At 34.9% G+C, this 17,296-nt stretch overlaps 1 protein-coding gene across 1 annotated transcript in view; it reads right to left on the bottom strand.

Moving 5' to 3' along the window:
• SPATA5 (spermatogenesis associated 5) overlaps positions 1 to 17,296 on the bottom strand; it is a 332,472-nt gene that overhangs the window by 57,706 nt on the left and 257,470 nt on the right. The window contains exon 15 of the mRNA XM_004747954.3: positions 9,207 to 9,371. Within this exon, the coding sequence (XP_004748011.1) occupies positions 9,207 to 9,371 (165 nt within the window). The remainder of the gene's footprint in view (positions 1 to 9,206; positions 9,372 to 17,296) is intronic.

The raw sequence follows: 17,296 nt of genomic DNA, 5'->3' as shown, positions 1-17,296 counted from the left end.
TTGAGCACTTGCTATGTTCTTCAAGGGTAAGTCCCTTATATGAATGATTTCATCGAATCTGGACAACAGATCCATGAAATAGAGACTTTTTGTATCCCTATTTACATATAAGGAAGGGTAAGAAATGGGCATAATAGGGAGGCATTTGGATCTGGATCCTTCTCATTCCATAACCCATTTACTTAACTATAATGTAGATTTGCATGGTAAAAAAAATTTTTTTATACTTTTTTTTTTTTTTTTTTGCTAAAGAGAGGGAAAGAGTGAGAGAGGAGGGGCAAAGGGAGAGACAATTATAAGCAGCTCCATGTCCAGTTTAAGGAGCCTGATGCAGGGCTCAATTCCACAATCCTGAGATCATGACCTGAGCTGAAATCAAGAGTTGGATGCTTAACCAACTGTGCCAGCCAGGCATCTTGGTAAAAAATATTTTTGAAGGAATAAACAGTTTTTACATATATTTGTATATATACTGATTAGAATTATTAGAAATTAGCCTTCCATCACCTCAAATAACCAAACAAAAATATCCAAGTCTACTAGAATCTATATATACAGAATTATAGCATGCTTTACACATCATTTTAAAATTGTGTTCCTCTCACATTAGTAGAACCTCTAAATTTTATCACTCTTTTGAAGATGAAGAAATACAGATTAAATGTGCAAAAATTCTGTGGAACCAGAATTCTGAGGAGAAACAAGGCAGAATGTAAAATGCTTAATTAGCTTTACTACTGGCTTGAGTAAGTCTTCACAGATACATATTTAGCCTGGAACCCAGGTTTGGGGTTCTAGATTATTAGGTCTTGACCAACTTGTTGCCTTGAAACACTGCTTCCTTATACAGGGTTTCAGTATTTGGCTATAAAATGCTCTATTAAGTTTGTTGCTAGCCAGCCTCTCATTCAACATCCATTTCCTCTCTGACTAATGTTTCTTATAAGCTGATGGCAGTTTTAAACATCTGGCAAGGAGTCAGTAATACAGGTATCACAGAACAAGGTGTTCTGGAAAATTATTTGCTTTGGTGTAAACATCCTATCTGAAATAGCCTTCAGGTAAGTTGAATTAAGGTTCTTGTATTGCCAGTTTGAGTAGATGCTGAAGTTTGGAAATACAGAAGATGTTTATATCTCCACAGGTTGGAAGTTTTAAAAGCTACATTAAAATGAACATTGTAACCTTGTAAATTCCCTGACAAAGAGTTTAGGGAAAAAGGGGGCTGGTGGCTTATTTCCATTTTACAACACTTTTTATTATAATGCCTCCAGAATCATAGATATTGAACTTGACTAACTGTTCTTGAGGAAATTGAAAAGCAGAGAAACCAAACTTCTCAGGGGGAAAAAAATTACTGGGAGTCTCTGAGCAGGTAAAACTTTCATTTCTATTCAATGGAAAATTGTGAAAGTTTGCTAAGCAGAATTTTATTAAAATCTGAATTCATGCACAGTCTGTCTTTTCATGTTTTTATTCCTCTGGTGCTATGATTTGGATCTCTAGGACACAGTAGTAGCAAGTATATAGAGACTGCCTAAGAGCCTAAGATCCCAGGTTTCTAGAAGTACTGTAAACGAAACAAAACCATGTTATATATCCCTGGAAGTCCAATGTCTAAGAGATTCCTTATACAATTAATTTAATGTATGATAGGTATATAACACATAGATTTTTAACACTAGGAAGGATCACAGACACCATATTACCACCTCCCCTGCTAAAATATGAAAACTGAGTTCTAGAGATAATTGATTTGACCCAACTAATACTGTAATACATGGCCAAGATAGGATGAAAATTTAAGTCTTGGCTTTTACCAAACTCCTTCACTTAGTATGTAGATTGTAAAATTGTGGGGACAGGGGAAGGAAAGGGGTGGTGGGGCTGGCTTAAAAGTTACAGCCTAAATATCTGCTTTTGGTTTGTGCTGATTTTTGCTCTGAGAATTCCATCATGATTCATTTGCAACAAGACAGCTACACACTAGCAACTGAAAAGAGTTGTGGAGATAAGGTGTTGGCTGTAAGAGCTTATGTTCAACCTTATATGGGATAAGATGGCTCAGAGGGCATAAAGCACCTGACTTTCATCATTGTGGCCATTCATACCAGGTGCTGCACCTTATGGCTGGTTAATACTGCACAAAAGACACCATTTTGTTGTTGTTTTGAAGAACGGCAGACTGTTGCAATGCAGTGCCAGTGCCTCATTTGTATGTGTCTAGAGTCTTGGAAGCCTAACTACCCTACGTTCTCCTACAAATGTTACCCGAGAGCTTGTCTGGAGGTTCTAGCAGTGGAGCACAGCTACTTGCCTACACTTGACCAAAGAAAGGTCCTCTTCAACTGAGCACGCAGCTTTGGGAGGGACGCACTAACTTCAAGTAGTGAAGGAGGAAGAAGACACCTGTCTAGCCAGCTAGATCAGCTCAATCAACCTTAATGATCAGTGGGGTGACAGATGTCACAGTCAGATCGCCCTCACATCCAAAAAGATATTATACAAAAGATATCTTTAATACTTTAATACTTCCATCTTCCCCCATAATTCATAATAAATAATGAGTTTCCATAATTTATCCCATTCACATAACATGTTTGTCCAGGGTTCATGCAGCAAATCTTAAAGTAACAGAAAGTAGTTTATCTACTTGGGATATAAAATCTAAATTTCTTTATTCAATGCATACATATCAACTTTATATGAGCTACTCTGCAAGGCACTCTGAAGGATATTTAAAAGTGGGTAAGCTAAAAATGAGAATCTTTTAGAGATGTGAAGGTTGTGTCCATACATGGATGCCCAGATGAGGGGGGAGAATACGGACTGAAATGGGGAGTTTATAAAGCTCATGCTCTGCTTGACAAAGCTTTCTCTCAGGCAGGTAGCTCTCATTAAGTGGGGCAACGGAGTACCTTTTCTAATTCACATAATAGCAGTGGGTAGGCTAATGGTGGTTTTGGACACAAAACACCACCAATCTTTGATAACAGAAGTTTGATCACAACATTTTTAATTAACTTTTTCAATGGCTCTCAATGCTTAAAGGAGAAGAGAACGTTTAGATGATATTCAAGGTCTTTCATATCTGTCTTACTTTTCTTGTTTTATCACCTACTACTTCTATATGCAGACTTTTTCTTCTAGTCATATTTCACCATTTAACCAAATCTAGGACATACCATGCTCTTTTATGCGTCTCTGCCTTTCCATCAGCCAGAAATGCTCTATCCCCAGCCCCACTTGACTTAGGGAACTCCTACTCACCCACTGACACTCAGATCAACTACCCCCTTGCTCAGATTCAGCTAGTGTGAGTCACACCCTCTCCTTTCTCCCATAGTATTCTGTACATCATTAGATCATGCCATATGAACATGTTACATGGAACTTAGTCATTTGTATGTTTTCCCTTCAAAATTTCAGGTCTTATTTTTAATATTTGGAAAATACAGTACACAAATAAAGAAAAACACAGTTCCTAACTTCAAGTAACTTATACTTATTTGGGAAGTTGACAACAGGGTAACTAAAATCACATATAAGATAAATATACATAAAAATGTAAAGATGTTTCATATCTGCTGCTTAGTTTGCTAAGTCACTGTCCATAAGAGCAGGCAAACCTTTACTAAACATTCAGGTATGTCAAAGAGAATAATGAAACACTTTCAAAGACTCCTCAGTTGACTCCAAAGCATGAAAAGATCATGAAAACTCTTTCAGGAGGAGTTGAAAGATTTGGTTTCTGGTCCTGGGTTTGCCACTTATTTGCTGTGGGACTTCAGACAAATCATTGTTTTTGCTTGGCTCTGGTTCTCTTGGTATAGCACTGTTCCCATAGGGTGAAGATACTCAAATAGATAATGCATACAAAAACACATTTAAAACTAGAAAATGCCACTTTAGGTGAATGTTAAAGCTGACATTTTTTGTTGGTAGAATGACAGATTCAACACATAAATCTATGATTCATCCAACTTTAACATCCACTGACTGTGAGATAATGGTTGCTTTGCTGGACTCCAAGAACAAGAAAAACCTGGTTTCCGCAGCAGAGAATCTCACAGTTTGTTTGGGGAGATCAAAATAACGACAAGGGGGGAAAAAAACCATACAAAGAGCTAACTAAACAAGTAAAGCAGAAATCAGTGTAAAACCGTTCAAAAAGAGAAGTCACTTCTGGTGCAGTGGTCATGTTTTAATGACAAAAACAGGATTTCACTAGGTTGTGTAAGAAAAGAGGATTTTGAAATTCTGGGTACAGAATTTTAGGAAAATGCACAAAAAAGAGTAGAGTGGTAACAAGGATCTCAAATAAGAACAGTAGACCGGTTGGCTACAGCAGTATGTATTCACAGGGCAGCTTCTGATTAGGCAGGGCAAGTAGGTGCAGACAGTGTTGCTAAGTGCTGTGGCACACTTTGGGGATGGAACAGTGCTCTCTGACACTAAGCAGAGGGCCTGAAACCAGCTATGAGCTGTTCTTTAGTATTATCTCTGATGGGTTGTTAGATAGAGTCAATCTATGCCAAATTCAAATATACTGGTTCTGATTTTTAGTTTGGGGAAAATTGCCTCAAGAGATTTCATGTAGGAAGAGTACAGACATCCGAAATGGCTATGATTTTTTTCCTGTTTTCATTGTGTTGGAGAAAAGAGAGAGCATGTCAGAAGGAATATTAATCAGTAAGATAGAAAATTAATTTAAGGTTCTCTCTTTATTAGCTATAATAGCGTTAAGCATGGTGACTAGAACCTTGTTGAATTAATGAGGCACACTGGAAGGTAATTTTTTAACGTCAAGCCGGCATTAAGACCTTGAGCTATTAGACCCAGAAAGACAGAGACTACAAAACAAATCCAGGGCAAGACACATGATTTTAGTAAAAAAAGAATAGACAGAGTAAATTAAAATGAAGTTAAAGCTTTTCAAAAACTTAGCGTGAAATGTATTTAACAAATTGCTATAAGACAACTTTCTTACAATAGGTTCATTAGATTACCCTAAAAATCACCATATAAAGCAGATGCAATAGTCTTTAGAAAAGAATAAGAAGCAACTCATTTGTAATTTAGCTTTCAGATACATTGGTTACTGAGGCAATGGAAAACATTACCATCTTATAGCAACATCATCTAATACTTCCGTGGTAAATATAAATACTGAACTGATAAGAGGAAGAAAGAATAAAGGGACCTAACATTCATGAAACACTCTTTAAGTGCCATGCATTGTTTCTTGGTACTTTTCTATTTGCTACCTGTTTTAACCCTCAAAATGATTTCAGTCACTGAGATAACTTAAAAATGAGAAAATGGAGGTTCAACGTTCAATAACTTGCTGAAAGGACCCTGAAAGAAAAAGACTACAATTCTTTTAAAAGTCTATTCGAATGCAACACTAAAATTTTGCTTTGTTTTCCTTTTATTGCTTGTCTTGAAAGTTGAATTCTCAAATCTTGATGTATGAAATAAATGTTCTGACTGCCTATATTATTTATAAAATATGTAACTGATAACTGGCTCTTAGACATATTATAAATTTCACTTAATGAAATAATCACTAACAGGAGGATAACACCCAAATGCAAGTAAACATTCAACTCCAATTTTACAGATACTATGTATGAGCCTATGTCAGCAAATTCCTATAGAGAGAAGAAATTATATATCTTATTCGTCACCTCTGTTCCTAAGCACATGGCACATGGGTAATGGGCTGGGTTATGCCTTTCATGTGCACATATTTGTGACTGTTGATTTCCTGTTGGTGGGTAAGATAAAAATTTTCCTAAAGTAACTAAGATAACTGGATAAAAGACAAATGAAAAAACGAAGTGGAATCTGCTACAAATAACTTAAAAAACAAAAATCAAAGTAAAAGAAAACAATGGGTATAACCAAAAAAGACTTATTATTTCCTCCTGAACTGAATTCCCATCTGCTTTTAAATGGCAACATGTTTTTCTCTTAACTGGGAGCTACAGCCAAGAAGCCAGACAAAGAGGTTCTGGACACCAGGGAGCGACGGGCGCAGTGATGGCTGAAGGATGCTACCTGCTTCAGCCTCTCCATGGAGGCTGCTCCCTAGTGACCTGACTCCCCTTCCAGTTGGCAAGAAACTTCCCCTTGGGACTCTCCTGAGAATTAAAAAAATGCTTCAGTTCTCTCTATTCCCTCTCCAGGGAAGGAAAATGGGGTAACTCACAGGGGTCTAAGAGGCCATTTAAAACACTGGGCCATGTAAGCTTTTAATAAACCATGTTCTCTGGGCAAATAAATAGGTTGAAAGAAAACAAATAAAAATAGGTTGAAAGAAAACATTTTTAAAAAGTAACTCCTTTAGTTCAGTCATTAAAAGTACCCATATCATTTCTAATCACTCTCTAGAGTTTTTGTCGTTTTTTTGTTGTTGTTGTTATTTTTTAAGTAAGCTCTACACCCAACGTGGGGCTTGAATTCCCGACCCTAAAGTCAAGAGTCACATGATCTACCTCTGAGCCAGAAAGTCACCCCTCTATAGCTTTTTAATTAAAATTAAACATTAAAAAAATACAGCAGTTAAGTTTCTAAAAGACAGACACTGGTGTCAGCAATTTCCTCATCTCTGGCTCACATTCTTGTTCATGTAGCTAAGACTGTACAGTTTAAATTAATATATAATATTTACTATATATTATAGATAATTCATATATATTACTTATATAATAGTGATGATACAACACTCCTGTAAAGACAACTAATTTATCAGCACTTTCATTTTACACCAAAAGTGGCCACCAAGATACTTTCTAAATTCGAAAAAGTAGCTATGGCCATAGCAAGGTGTGTTGCTACAAAGTTAGAGGGTTCACCTTATGATAATGACAAAGAGAAGTCTATTTTTCCTAAATATAATTTTAAAATTGTTTTTCTTTTTCAGGTGGTTAAATGCTTGTTAAATATATACAATGTAATAGGTTCTGTGCTGAAGGATCTGCATTAGACTGAGGACTAAATCAAATTAGTTACATCAGCTGTAAAGCACTGGCTCTGTCAGAGTCAGGTGACGCAGTTTTCCAGCTTGAATTTATCTTGCTGCTAACAACAACAACAACAACAACAACAATAAATCAAAACTAATTTTGGCTTTCAACACTGATGCACCATTTTCATTCTGAAGGAAAGTTGTGGGGGAAAGATGGGATCTTATATTACTTGAAGCTAAATGTTGTCGGTCTTAAATTTCCTATTTATCAATTTTAAGACTTTTAGAACTACTAAGAAATAGCTCTGAATAAAATTTCTATGAAGTTGTAATAATATATGGACTATAATTAGGACCAGGGTGGGATATACTTCACCCACCCAATCATTATAGGACCTAAAAATGTAGTTCAAAGAGGGACAGAATTTTCTGCTACTTTTCCCTTGTGACTATTTTTAGAAGATCTGATATAAAAATTAATCAGAAATGAATGTGCTTATATTACAGATTGAGTAAGACATGTACTACATAAGAACTAGCAAGCTGGTACAATAATTCCTGGCACCAAATGAGTTTTTTCCTTTCAGCCAGACAGAACCTCATAGGCTTTGATTTTTGTTTTGCACTTCTATGCTACTACCGTGAATTACTTCAAAGTGAGAAAGGCACATTTATACCTTGCTAACTGCTCTTCCACTTCACTCAGCTCAAGTGAAAGATTTATGGTTTCTTCTCTTTGCTGCTTCCTGTAAACTGACATATATACATGATACCAGCCCTTGGTCTCACAACAAAAACTGAATTCTAGAAATGCTGGAGCAGTCAGTTAACAGCAACTGTATGTTCATTTTAACTTAATGGACAGTCATGTCAAGAAGATGCTCATAAGGATTATTTTTTCAGATATGACTTAAAAATGTATGTACTTCAACTGCTTCTCAAGGTACTTTCTACATGACTGTTTTTTTTCTCTCTCCCAGTGAAAATGAAAAATCTTCAGGTGGGGAAATCAAATATACATAGTTCATAGTTGAGACGAAACAATGAAGAAATTTAGATCTATTTTAGTTGTTGTTATTAACTATGACTGAATGATAGACACGGTTCAATTCTACATGTAAATTTACCTATAATTCTGAGTACACTAATGATCTATTAGGTGTTAATCTCTTTTTGGTTTTTACAGAGGACAGATTATGAACTATAGCAAGCAGACAGAATGTGGAGTCTGTATGCTGGATAATTCAGAAGAAAAATAATTTCTTACTTGAAAATATATTAATTTCCCCATACAAATCCATATTGGTGGTATTCAGAAGATATTTCTGTGTTGAGGACTACAGTCTGTCCCTTCTTGAGAAATGTATGTAGAAAAGAAGCACAATTATTATTTTCACAGAGGTCTTGCTGTTCTTATTGACAGTATACTTTCCCAGCTAAGGGTAGATTATAGGCTGTCCCTTTTGCAGTTTTATTATTTATTTATTTTAAAATTTTATTGCTTTGAAAGAGCGAGAGCATGCATATGCGAGAGAGAGAGAGAGCGCAAGCATGAATGGGGGGAGCGTCAGAGGGAGAAACACAGTACCCACAGAGCAGGGAGCCCAATGTGGGACTCCATCCCAGGACCCTGGGACCATGACTGAGCCAAAGGTAGATGCTTAACCAACTGAGCCACCCAGACACTCTCTTTTACAGTTTTTGTGAATTTTTAATATATAAGTAAATTAACATAATTTTCCAAAATGATAAAAGATGGTAATAATATAATCTCTCTGCCAAGTCTTGTACTTCTGAGCACTTACATGACATCTTAATTTCATTTTTATGATCTCTATTAGAAAACAGTATGTAAAGTTGTGTTTCATTTCCCTTTGACAGGTCAAGAAATCAAAGTTCAGAGAACTGTAGAATGGTTGGAAGCTGATGTATCAAGAAACCCCAAAGAAGAAACTTCTACTTCTGGTCCAATGTTCTCCCCACTATATTATGTTAATTCTCTGAAGACTACATTTTGAGAAGTGACAGAAACCAGGTAAAAACAACTGAGATACAATAGAGGCCAGTAAAACGCAATTTAATTTAGTGACCACCTGTCATATAGTGCATTTCCTGTTTGAAGATTTCTGAACATACAGTTATTTAAAACAGTTGGTATCAAGCAGTCTTTTTGCTAATGACCCCAACCCACTGCTTTCCTGCCACCAAGGTATTTTGAGCAGAACTATCTTACCTCTGCTCCTGAATATGTATCTGTTTGGAGGATGAGTTCATCCAGATCCACATCATTACTGATTGGCATAGAGTGAAACTGGAGGTTAAATATTTCCCTTCTTGTTGCTGCATCTGGTAAAGGCACATAGATGATTCTGTCAATTCTTCCAGGTCGCATCAAAGCCTATAAAGAAGATGATACCAAGAAGATCACCCAAACTCAGAACTGACATTCCACATGAAAGGTACCAAAGAAAGGGGATGTCTGGAATCTCATGAATAACCTACACATGATTAGTACATAAAACAAGTCCTAGTGATTCTATCATCTATTTCAAAGATCTAAACAAATAAACAATATTCAGAGTACTTTTGAGAATAGCAAAGCAATGATTCTGAGAGGCTTTCTGCTTCTCAGCAACTGTCAGGTCAATAAAAGATGGCTATTTTCTCTTAGGGAAATGTGTAATATGACTTATATTCATTACATCAAAAGACTTTTTTTGGAACTTCCTGCAATAACTCTTAAAATATGGGCTAAGCTGTTTTAGAGAGCCCTCAAAATAGCATAGCTCTGATCAAAGAATACTTCTAGAGTTGAAAGTAGTCAAATGAACTTCCCTCATATTTTACTAGAGGCTAATGCCTAAATTATCTTAGAGCTAATAAAATTCATCTATTCATAAAACTTTATTGAGCATGCACTATATACTAGACATTGTTCTTGGTACTAGAAAACAGCATAAGATATGTGTAAGATAGATATGTGTAAGCATAAGATAGATATGTATAAAACTGATTGTGGTGATGGTTACATATGACTATAGATATACTGAAAGCCACTGAGTTGTATATTTTAAATGGGTTAAATTTTTAATATAAATTCTATCTCAGTAAAGTTATTAAAACAGATATGGGTCTAAAACGTATATATGTGGGCGCCTGGGTGGCTCAGTGGGTTAAAGTCTCTGCCTTCAGCTCAGGTCATGATCCCAGGGTCCTGGGATCGAGCCCCACATCCGGCTCTCTGCTCAGCGGGGAGCCTGCTTCCTCCTCTCTCTCTGCCTGCCTCTCTGCCTACTTGTGATCTCTCTCTGTCAAATAAATAAAAAATTCTAAAAAAAAAAATAATAATAAAATGTATATATGTATTAAGGGACTGGGGCAACTTTTAGTTGGGGTGGTGAGAGAAAGTCTCTCTGAGGTAACTTATTCAGATGTCCAAAGGAGTCAGCCTCAGAAAGATCTGGGGGAAGAGCATTCAAGGTATCACGTACAAAGAGCAAGAATGACTAATATGTCCCAGGGAAAGAAAAAAAAAAATCTGCGGTAGAGTGAATAAAGGGAAAAGAGGTAGGAATGAGTTCCAAAAAATAGTCATAGGTGGATCATGAGGCCGTAAAAGACATAGTGAAGAGTGTGGATTGTATGTTAGTTGTAAAAAGACATCATTGAGAGGTTTTAAGTAGAAGGTGAACTGGTAAGATTTACATTAAAAGATCACTCACAGGATGATATCAAAGGTCTAATTTGTGTAACTACAGTCCCAGATGAAAAGGTAAGAGAAGATGGGCTAGAAAAAATATTTAAAGAAGAATAAGCCAGAATTTCTCCAATTTGGTAAACAAATTTACACAGTCAAGAAGCTCAGTGAATTTAAAATAAAATAAATATAAGGAAAACCACACCCAGGGGCACCTGGGTGGCTGAGTGGGTTGGGCCTCTCTGCCTTCAGCTCAGGTCATGATCTCAGGTCCTGGGATCGAGCCCTGCATCCTGCTCTCTGCTCCCCTGCCCCGCCCCCACCCCGCCCCACCTGCCTCTCTCCCTATTTGTGATCTCTGTCAAATAAGTAAGTAAAATCTTAAAAAAAAAAAAGAAAAGAAAAAAGAAAAGAAAAGAAAAAACCACACCCAGACACGTCATAGCAAACTGTTGAAAACCAAAGACAAAATCTTGAAAGCTGCCAGACTTACAGAGAACAACAATTTGAATCACCAATGATTCTCAATCAAAACAATGAAGGGCAGAAACCAGCAGAACAACATCTTTAACGTGCTGAAAGAATAATGTCACTCCAAAATTCTAGTACCAGAGAAAATATTCTTTAATGGTGAAGAAAAATGAAGTCATTTTCAGATAAAAGAAACCAAGAAAATTTGTTTCGAGCAGAATGGCACTACAGAAAATGCTAAATGACGTTCTTCAGGTTTAAGGGAAATGACATAAGATGGAAAATTGAATCTTCAGGAAGAAATGAAGAGTACTGGAAATGAAACACTACAAAACTGTACATGCTTTCCACCTCCAAAAAATTACTCTTGCTGCTTACATAAAAAATGGCATTTCTTGAAAATTTAAGAGACACTCACTTATAATTAGTGAAACACAGCATATTTCTATATGTGCACTTTTGAATGAAATACCCAGAAAAAAGGTTTGATAGATATAAATACAGAAAATAAGAAAGACAGGAACTATAACATGAACATCTTCTAATTAAAAAACCAAAACCCTGAAAATGCAGCTGAGACCACACGTAAAATACTATAGAAAATACAAACATCGAAACCTCATATGGGTGCATAGCGGAAATCAGGTCTTAGAGAATCAGCTTGTGCGCACGTGCGCGCGCGCACACACATACAAACCATGATATCCTGTGAGTAATAAACTGTGAGTAATAAATTGTCCTCTGTCTCTGACCCAAGAATCTCATGTCATTAGCCAAGTCCCCATGAAATTGTGACAGGCTAACTTCTTAGCTTTCAAATAGGGTAAAGTCTCAGAATCTTTATAGTTCTTGATATGTATGTTCCTAATAATGGAGCCTCTAAATAATATAAAGCAAAATTTGACAGGATTAAAGAGATAAAAAGATAATTCCATAATCACAATAGGAGATTTTAACTCTAGGCAATTACAGAACAACTAGAAAGCAAATCAGTAAAGATAGGAAGGACTGAGGATTTGAACAAGACTGTCAATCACTGTGACTGAATTGATAGTTATTTAATGACCACTATCCCCAACAACTGCAGAATACATATTTTTTTCAAGTACATTTGGTATAATCACTAAAATAGCTCATATGACGAGCCATTAAACAAAACTCAACAAATTCAAAAGGACTGAAATCATACAAAGTAGTGCTTTGACTATAATAAATTAGAAATGAATAAACAATAAGACATAGAGGAAAACCTCAAGCACCTGAAAATTAAACAACACCCAACCTAATAAGCCACAGGTCAAAGAGGAAATCATGAGGAAATTAGAAAGTGTTTTAAGTTGAATGATAATGCAAATCTAACATATCAAGATTTGTAGAATATACTTAAAAGCAGTAGTAGAGACACATTTATAACTTTTTTAAAAAAAGATTTTATTTATTTATTGGACAGACAGAGATCACAAGTAGGCAGAGAGGCAGGCAGAGAGAGAGGAGGAAGCAGGCTCCCTGCTGAGCAGAGAGCCCAATGCGGCTTCTCCATCCCAGGACCCTGGGATCATGACCTGAGCTGAAGGCAGAGGCTTTAACCCACTGAGCCACCCAGGCGCTCCAAACTTATAACTTTAAATAGTAGGAGTGAAGTCCAAAATTAATGACCTAAGGTTCAAGAGTAATTACAAGGAAGGAAATAATAAAGATGAGAGCAGAAATCAATTAAATAGTTAACAAATAGAGAAAATTGAAAGTCAAGGGTAATTTTCTGGAAAGACTTTTTAAAAAAGATTTATTTATTTATTTTAGAGAGAGAGAGATAGAGTGAGTATACATGTGGGGAGAAGCAGAGAGAATCTCCAAGAAGATTCCACACTCAACATAGAGCCCAACATTGGGCTTGTCCTCATGACCCATTAGATTATGACCTGAACCAAAATCTGGAAAGATTTTTAAAAACTGATTAAATTCTAACTAGATTGAACAAGGATAAGAGTGAAAAAATCACCAACATCAGAAATGGAAGAGAAGTTATCACTACAGATCTACAGATAGCAATAAGAATAGTAAGAGAACACTGTGAACAACTTTATGACAATAAATTCAACAACTTTGATAAAAAATAAGTTTCTTTAAAAATCCAGTTACCAAAATGGACACAAAATGAAAAAAACAAAATAAAAAGGACCCTATATTTATATTTTTAAATGGAAATGAATTAATAAAAAATTTAATTTATTATGAGTTTTACACCAAAAACCTCTAGGTCTAAATGGTTTCAGTTCTGAATTCTACCAAAGCAGAAATAACAGTAAGATTGTACAACCATTTCAGAATAAAGAAAAGGGAACACTTTTCAAGGTCCAAGTCTTTATGCAAAGGCAAAACACAAAAGACAAAAACTGGCAGGGGGAAAGGAAATATAGAACTTGGAAGAGGAAAAGGTAAAACTATCCTCATTTGCAGATGCCATGATTGTTTATGTAGAAATACTAAGGAACCTACAAAACTACTAGCAAGATTACAGAATACAAGTTTATTATAAGAATTGTATTTTACATATTAAACAGTAAATAGAAAATGAAGTTTTAAAAATCCACTTGAGAATATATAAAAAGAATAAAATGTAAAAGACAGAAATAAAATTAATAAACACTTTACTGGAAACTAGAACATTATTGAGAAAAATTAAAGACTTACATAAAGAGAGATATACCATGTTCATGAAGTAGAAGACTCAATATTAAGATATTCATTCTTTTCAAATTTATCTATAGACTCAGTGCAATTCCAATAAAAATTTCATAAGAGCTTTTGAAACATTATAAAATTTACATGGAAATGCAAATGAGAATAGTGAAAGCAAGTCAAAACAAAAAAGCTGAAGGACTTACACTACTTGATTTCAAAACTTGTAATGCTAAAAAAATCAAGACAGTGTGATAAGGTCCAGGGGATATAAATATAGATCAACAGAATAGATAAGGGAGTTCATAATGGTTTTTATTTTTACAGCATCCAACTAGGAAAGGAAAGCATAAATATAATGCTGTAACAACTAGATGCTCTTATTTATTTATAAAAAAGACTTATTATTTAATTGATTTTAATAAAATCAATTTTAAAAGATTTTTTAAAATTTTTTTAAAAAAGATTTTAAAGATTTTACTTTTTTAAAGATTTTACTTTTTTTAAAAGATTTACTTATTTTAAAGATTTTAAAAGATTTTTTAAAAGATTTTAAAGATTTTACTTTTTTTTAAAGATTTACTTATTTTAAAGATTTTAAAAGATTTTTTTAAAGATTTTTAAAAATTTTAAAGATTTTTTAAAAGATTTTACTTATTTGTCTGAGAGAGAACACACAAGCAGGGGAAGCAGCAGGCAGAGGGAAAAGCAGGCTCCCCCCTGAGCAAGGAGCCCCTTCTGGGACTCAACCCCAGAACCATGGGATCATGACCTGAGCCAAAGGCAGAAGCCTAAGTAACTGAACCACCCAGGAGTCTTATTATTTTATTTTAGGGAGTGAGAGAGCAAATAAAGAAGGGAGGGACAGAGGGAAAGGGAGAGAGAGTCTTAAGGAGACTCTGGGCTGAGCGTGGAGCCCACTTGGGTGCTCAATCTCATGATCCTGAGATCATGACCTCAGTTGAAACCAAGAGTTGCATGATTAACCAACTATGCCATCCAGGTGCCCCTCAGAACTCATTTTTAAAATGAACACTGATCCTTACTTGACATTTCAAAAATTAACCTGACATGGATCATAAAATTCAATGTATGAGCTAAAACTACAAACTTCTAGAAGTATAAAAAATTAACTGGTCTTTAAAAAATTAATTTTTTTTCTCTTCAAAAGATACCTTTAAGAAAATAAAAAGGCAAGCTACACACTGGGATAAAATGTCAATAGGCATAACTGACAAAAAAATTTTGGATCCAAAATATACAAAGAAACCTTAAAAATAAAATAATAAGAACACAACCAAGAGAAATTGGGCAAAAAATTTGAACAGAATTTCATAAAAGAAACTATATGGTTGGGAAGTAAGTAAATGAAAAGCTGCTCAACATCACTAGTTACCAGATCAAAGCAAATTTAAATCACAATGTGATGACATAATTACATTCTTATAAAAATGACTAAAATGACAATACCAAAGATTGAAAAAGGATAAGGATAAGGAGCAATAAGAACTCATACAGTGTTAATGGGAATATAAGATATAAGATAGATATAAGATATAAGATATAAGATACAATCACCACTTTGGAAAACTGTCAGTTTCTTAAAAGGTCAAACATTTCCCACCATAGCAACCTAGCTACTCTAATCTTAGATATTTACTCAAGAGGAACAAAAACATATACCCAGACTTGCACATGGATGTTCATAGCAGCTTTATTCACAATAGCCCTAAACTGTAAACAACTCAAATGTCCACCAATTCATGCATGGATAAACAAAGTATGTATATACATATAAGTGAACACTAACTGGCAATAAAATGAATCAACTATTGATACACTTAACAACATGCATGAGGTCTCAAATCATTTTATTGAGTTAAAGAAATTAGACATGAAAGAATACACCTTACATAATTCCATTTACCTAAAATACTAGAAAAAAACAATCTAATCTATAATTACGAAAAGCAGACCAGTGGTAGTTTGGAACCTGGGGCAGAAGAAAAGATGGGTTACCAAGTGAGCAGAAGTAATGTTTTGGGGTTGACTGAAATATTTTCTACCTTGATTGCAAAGGTGGTGACACAGGTTTACATATATATATATATATATTTTTTTTTTTTTAAGATTTTATTTATTTATTTGACACACACACACACACAGAAATCACTGGTAGGCACAGAGGCAGGCAGATAGAGAGGGGGAAGCAGGCTCCTTGCTGAGCAGAGAGCCCAATGTGGGGCTCTATCCCAGGACCCTGAGATCATGACTTGAGCCAAAGGCAGAGGCTTAACCTGCTGAGCCACCCAGGCACCCGCAGGTTTACGTATGTTTACATTAATTGTATACTTTAAATAATGCAGTTTATTATGGCATGTAAATTATAAATAAAGTTGATTTAAAAAGCAGTAACTTGTATTTGTTAGAAGACTCGGTATTTTTCAATCAATCATTAAATTCAAGGCCATTGGAGATGTTCTCAGATGATCTCTAAAGATTACCTCCTTCAACTAAGCAGTTTGAAAAAAGTCACACAGAAGTGGTCAATTAAAAAAAACAAAGAAGTGGTCAATAAGAGAAGGAATACTTACTTAATAACAGATCAATTTTTATGATTTGGCCATGAGGATAGATTGGCAGATATCACCAAGCATTTCAATCCTATAGTCAACTCATTCTCTCTCTTTTAAAAATTTACTTTATTGTGCTTATGTTTAGAGTTCTAAATAGACTATTAAAGTTCATGGGATCAATTCCATTATATCTCATACCAGTGCTTCATAAAACATTCCAGTAAATGTTAACAGATGTAATACAGAAAAAGCTTTTCTTGTTAAATAACATTTGGGAAACAACGGGTAGAAGCAAAATTAAACAGCTTGGCTTCCATATGCAAAAATTTTTGGAACCCATACTAATAAAAATTTCCAAGAGAAGTCTACAGTAGTATATACAAATATTATCCCAAATTCTAATCAAACATCTCAAAAGTTAATATTCCATTTTCACTTTGGAAAATGCTGGTGTGTACTTTCTGCATATGTCTCAATATCTACAATATGGTGAATGATATAATAATAATGATATAATTATATATTATATTTATATATCATATATAATATAGAATTATATTATATTATATATGATACAGAATAATTATATTAAATATATTAATAATTATATTAATAGATAATTATTAATTCTTAAGTTATGTATAAATTGGCAAGCAAAAAGTCAATTAACAAAGACACAGTAAAGGTAACTTCCTTTATTTAAAAATGACTGTTTTGGCGTGCCTGGGTAGCTCAGTGGGTTAAGCCTCTGCCTTTGGCTCAGGTCATGATCTCAGGGTCCTGGGATCAAGCCCCGCATGGGGCTCTCCACTCAGTGGGGAGCCTGCTTCCCCACCTCTCTCTACCTACTTGTGATCTCTGGCTGTCAAATAAATAAATAAAATCTTAAAAAAAAAAAAG

The sequence above is a fragment of the Mustela putorius genome, unplaced genomic scaffold, assembly GCF_011764305.1.
Source record: "Mustela putorius furo isolate JIRA1106 unplaced genomic scaffold, ASM1176430v1.1 tig00000721_pilon_pilon_pilon, whole genome shotgun sequence".
NCBI classification, from domain to species: Eukaryota; Metazoa; Chordata; class Mammalia; order Carnivora; family Mustelidae; genus Mustela; species Mustela putorius.
The sequence above is the reverse complement of the archived record's forward strand: the minus strand, read 5'-3'. Positions and strand labels throughout refer to the sequence as shown.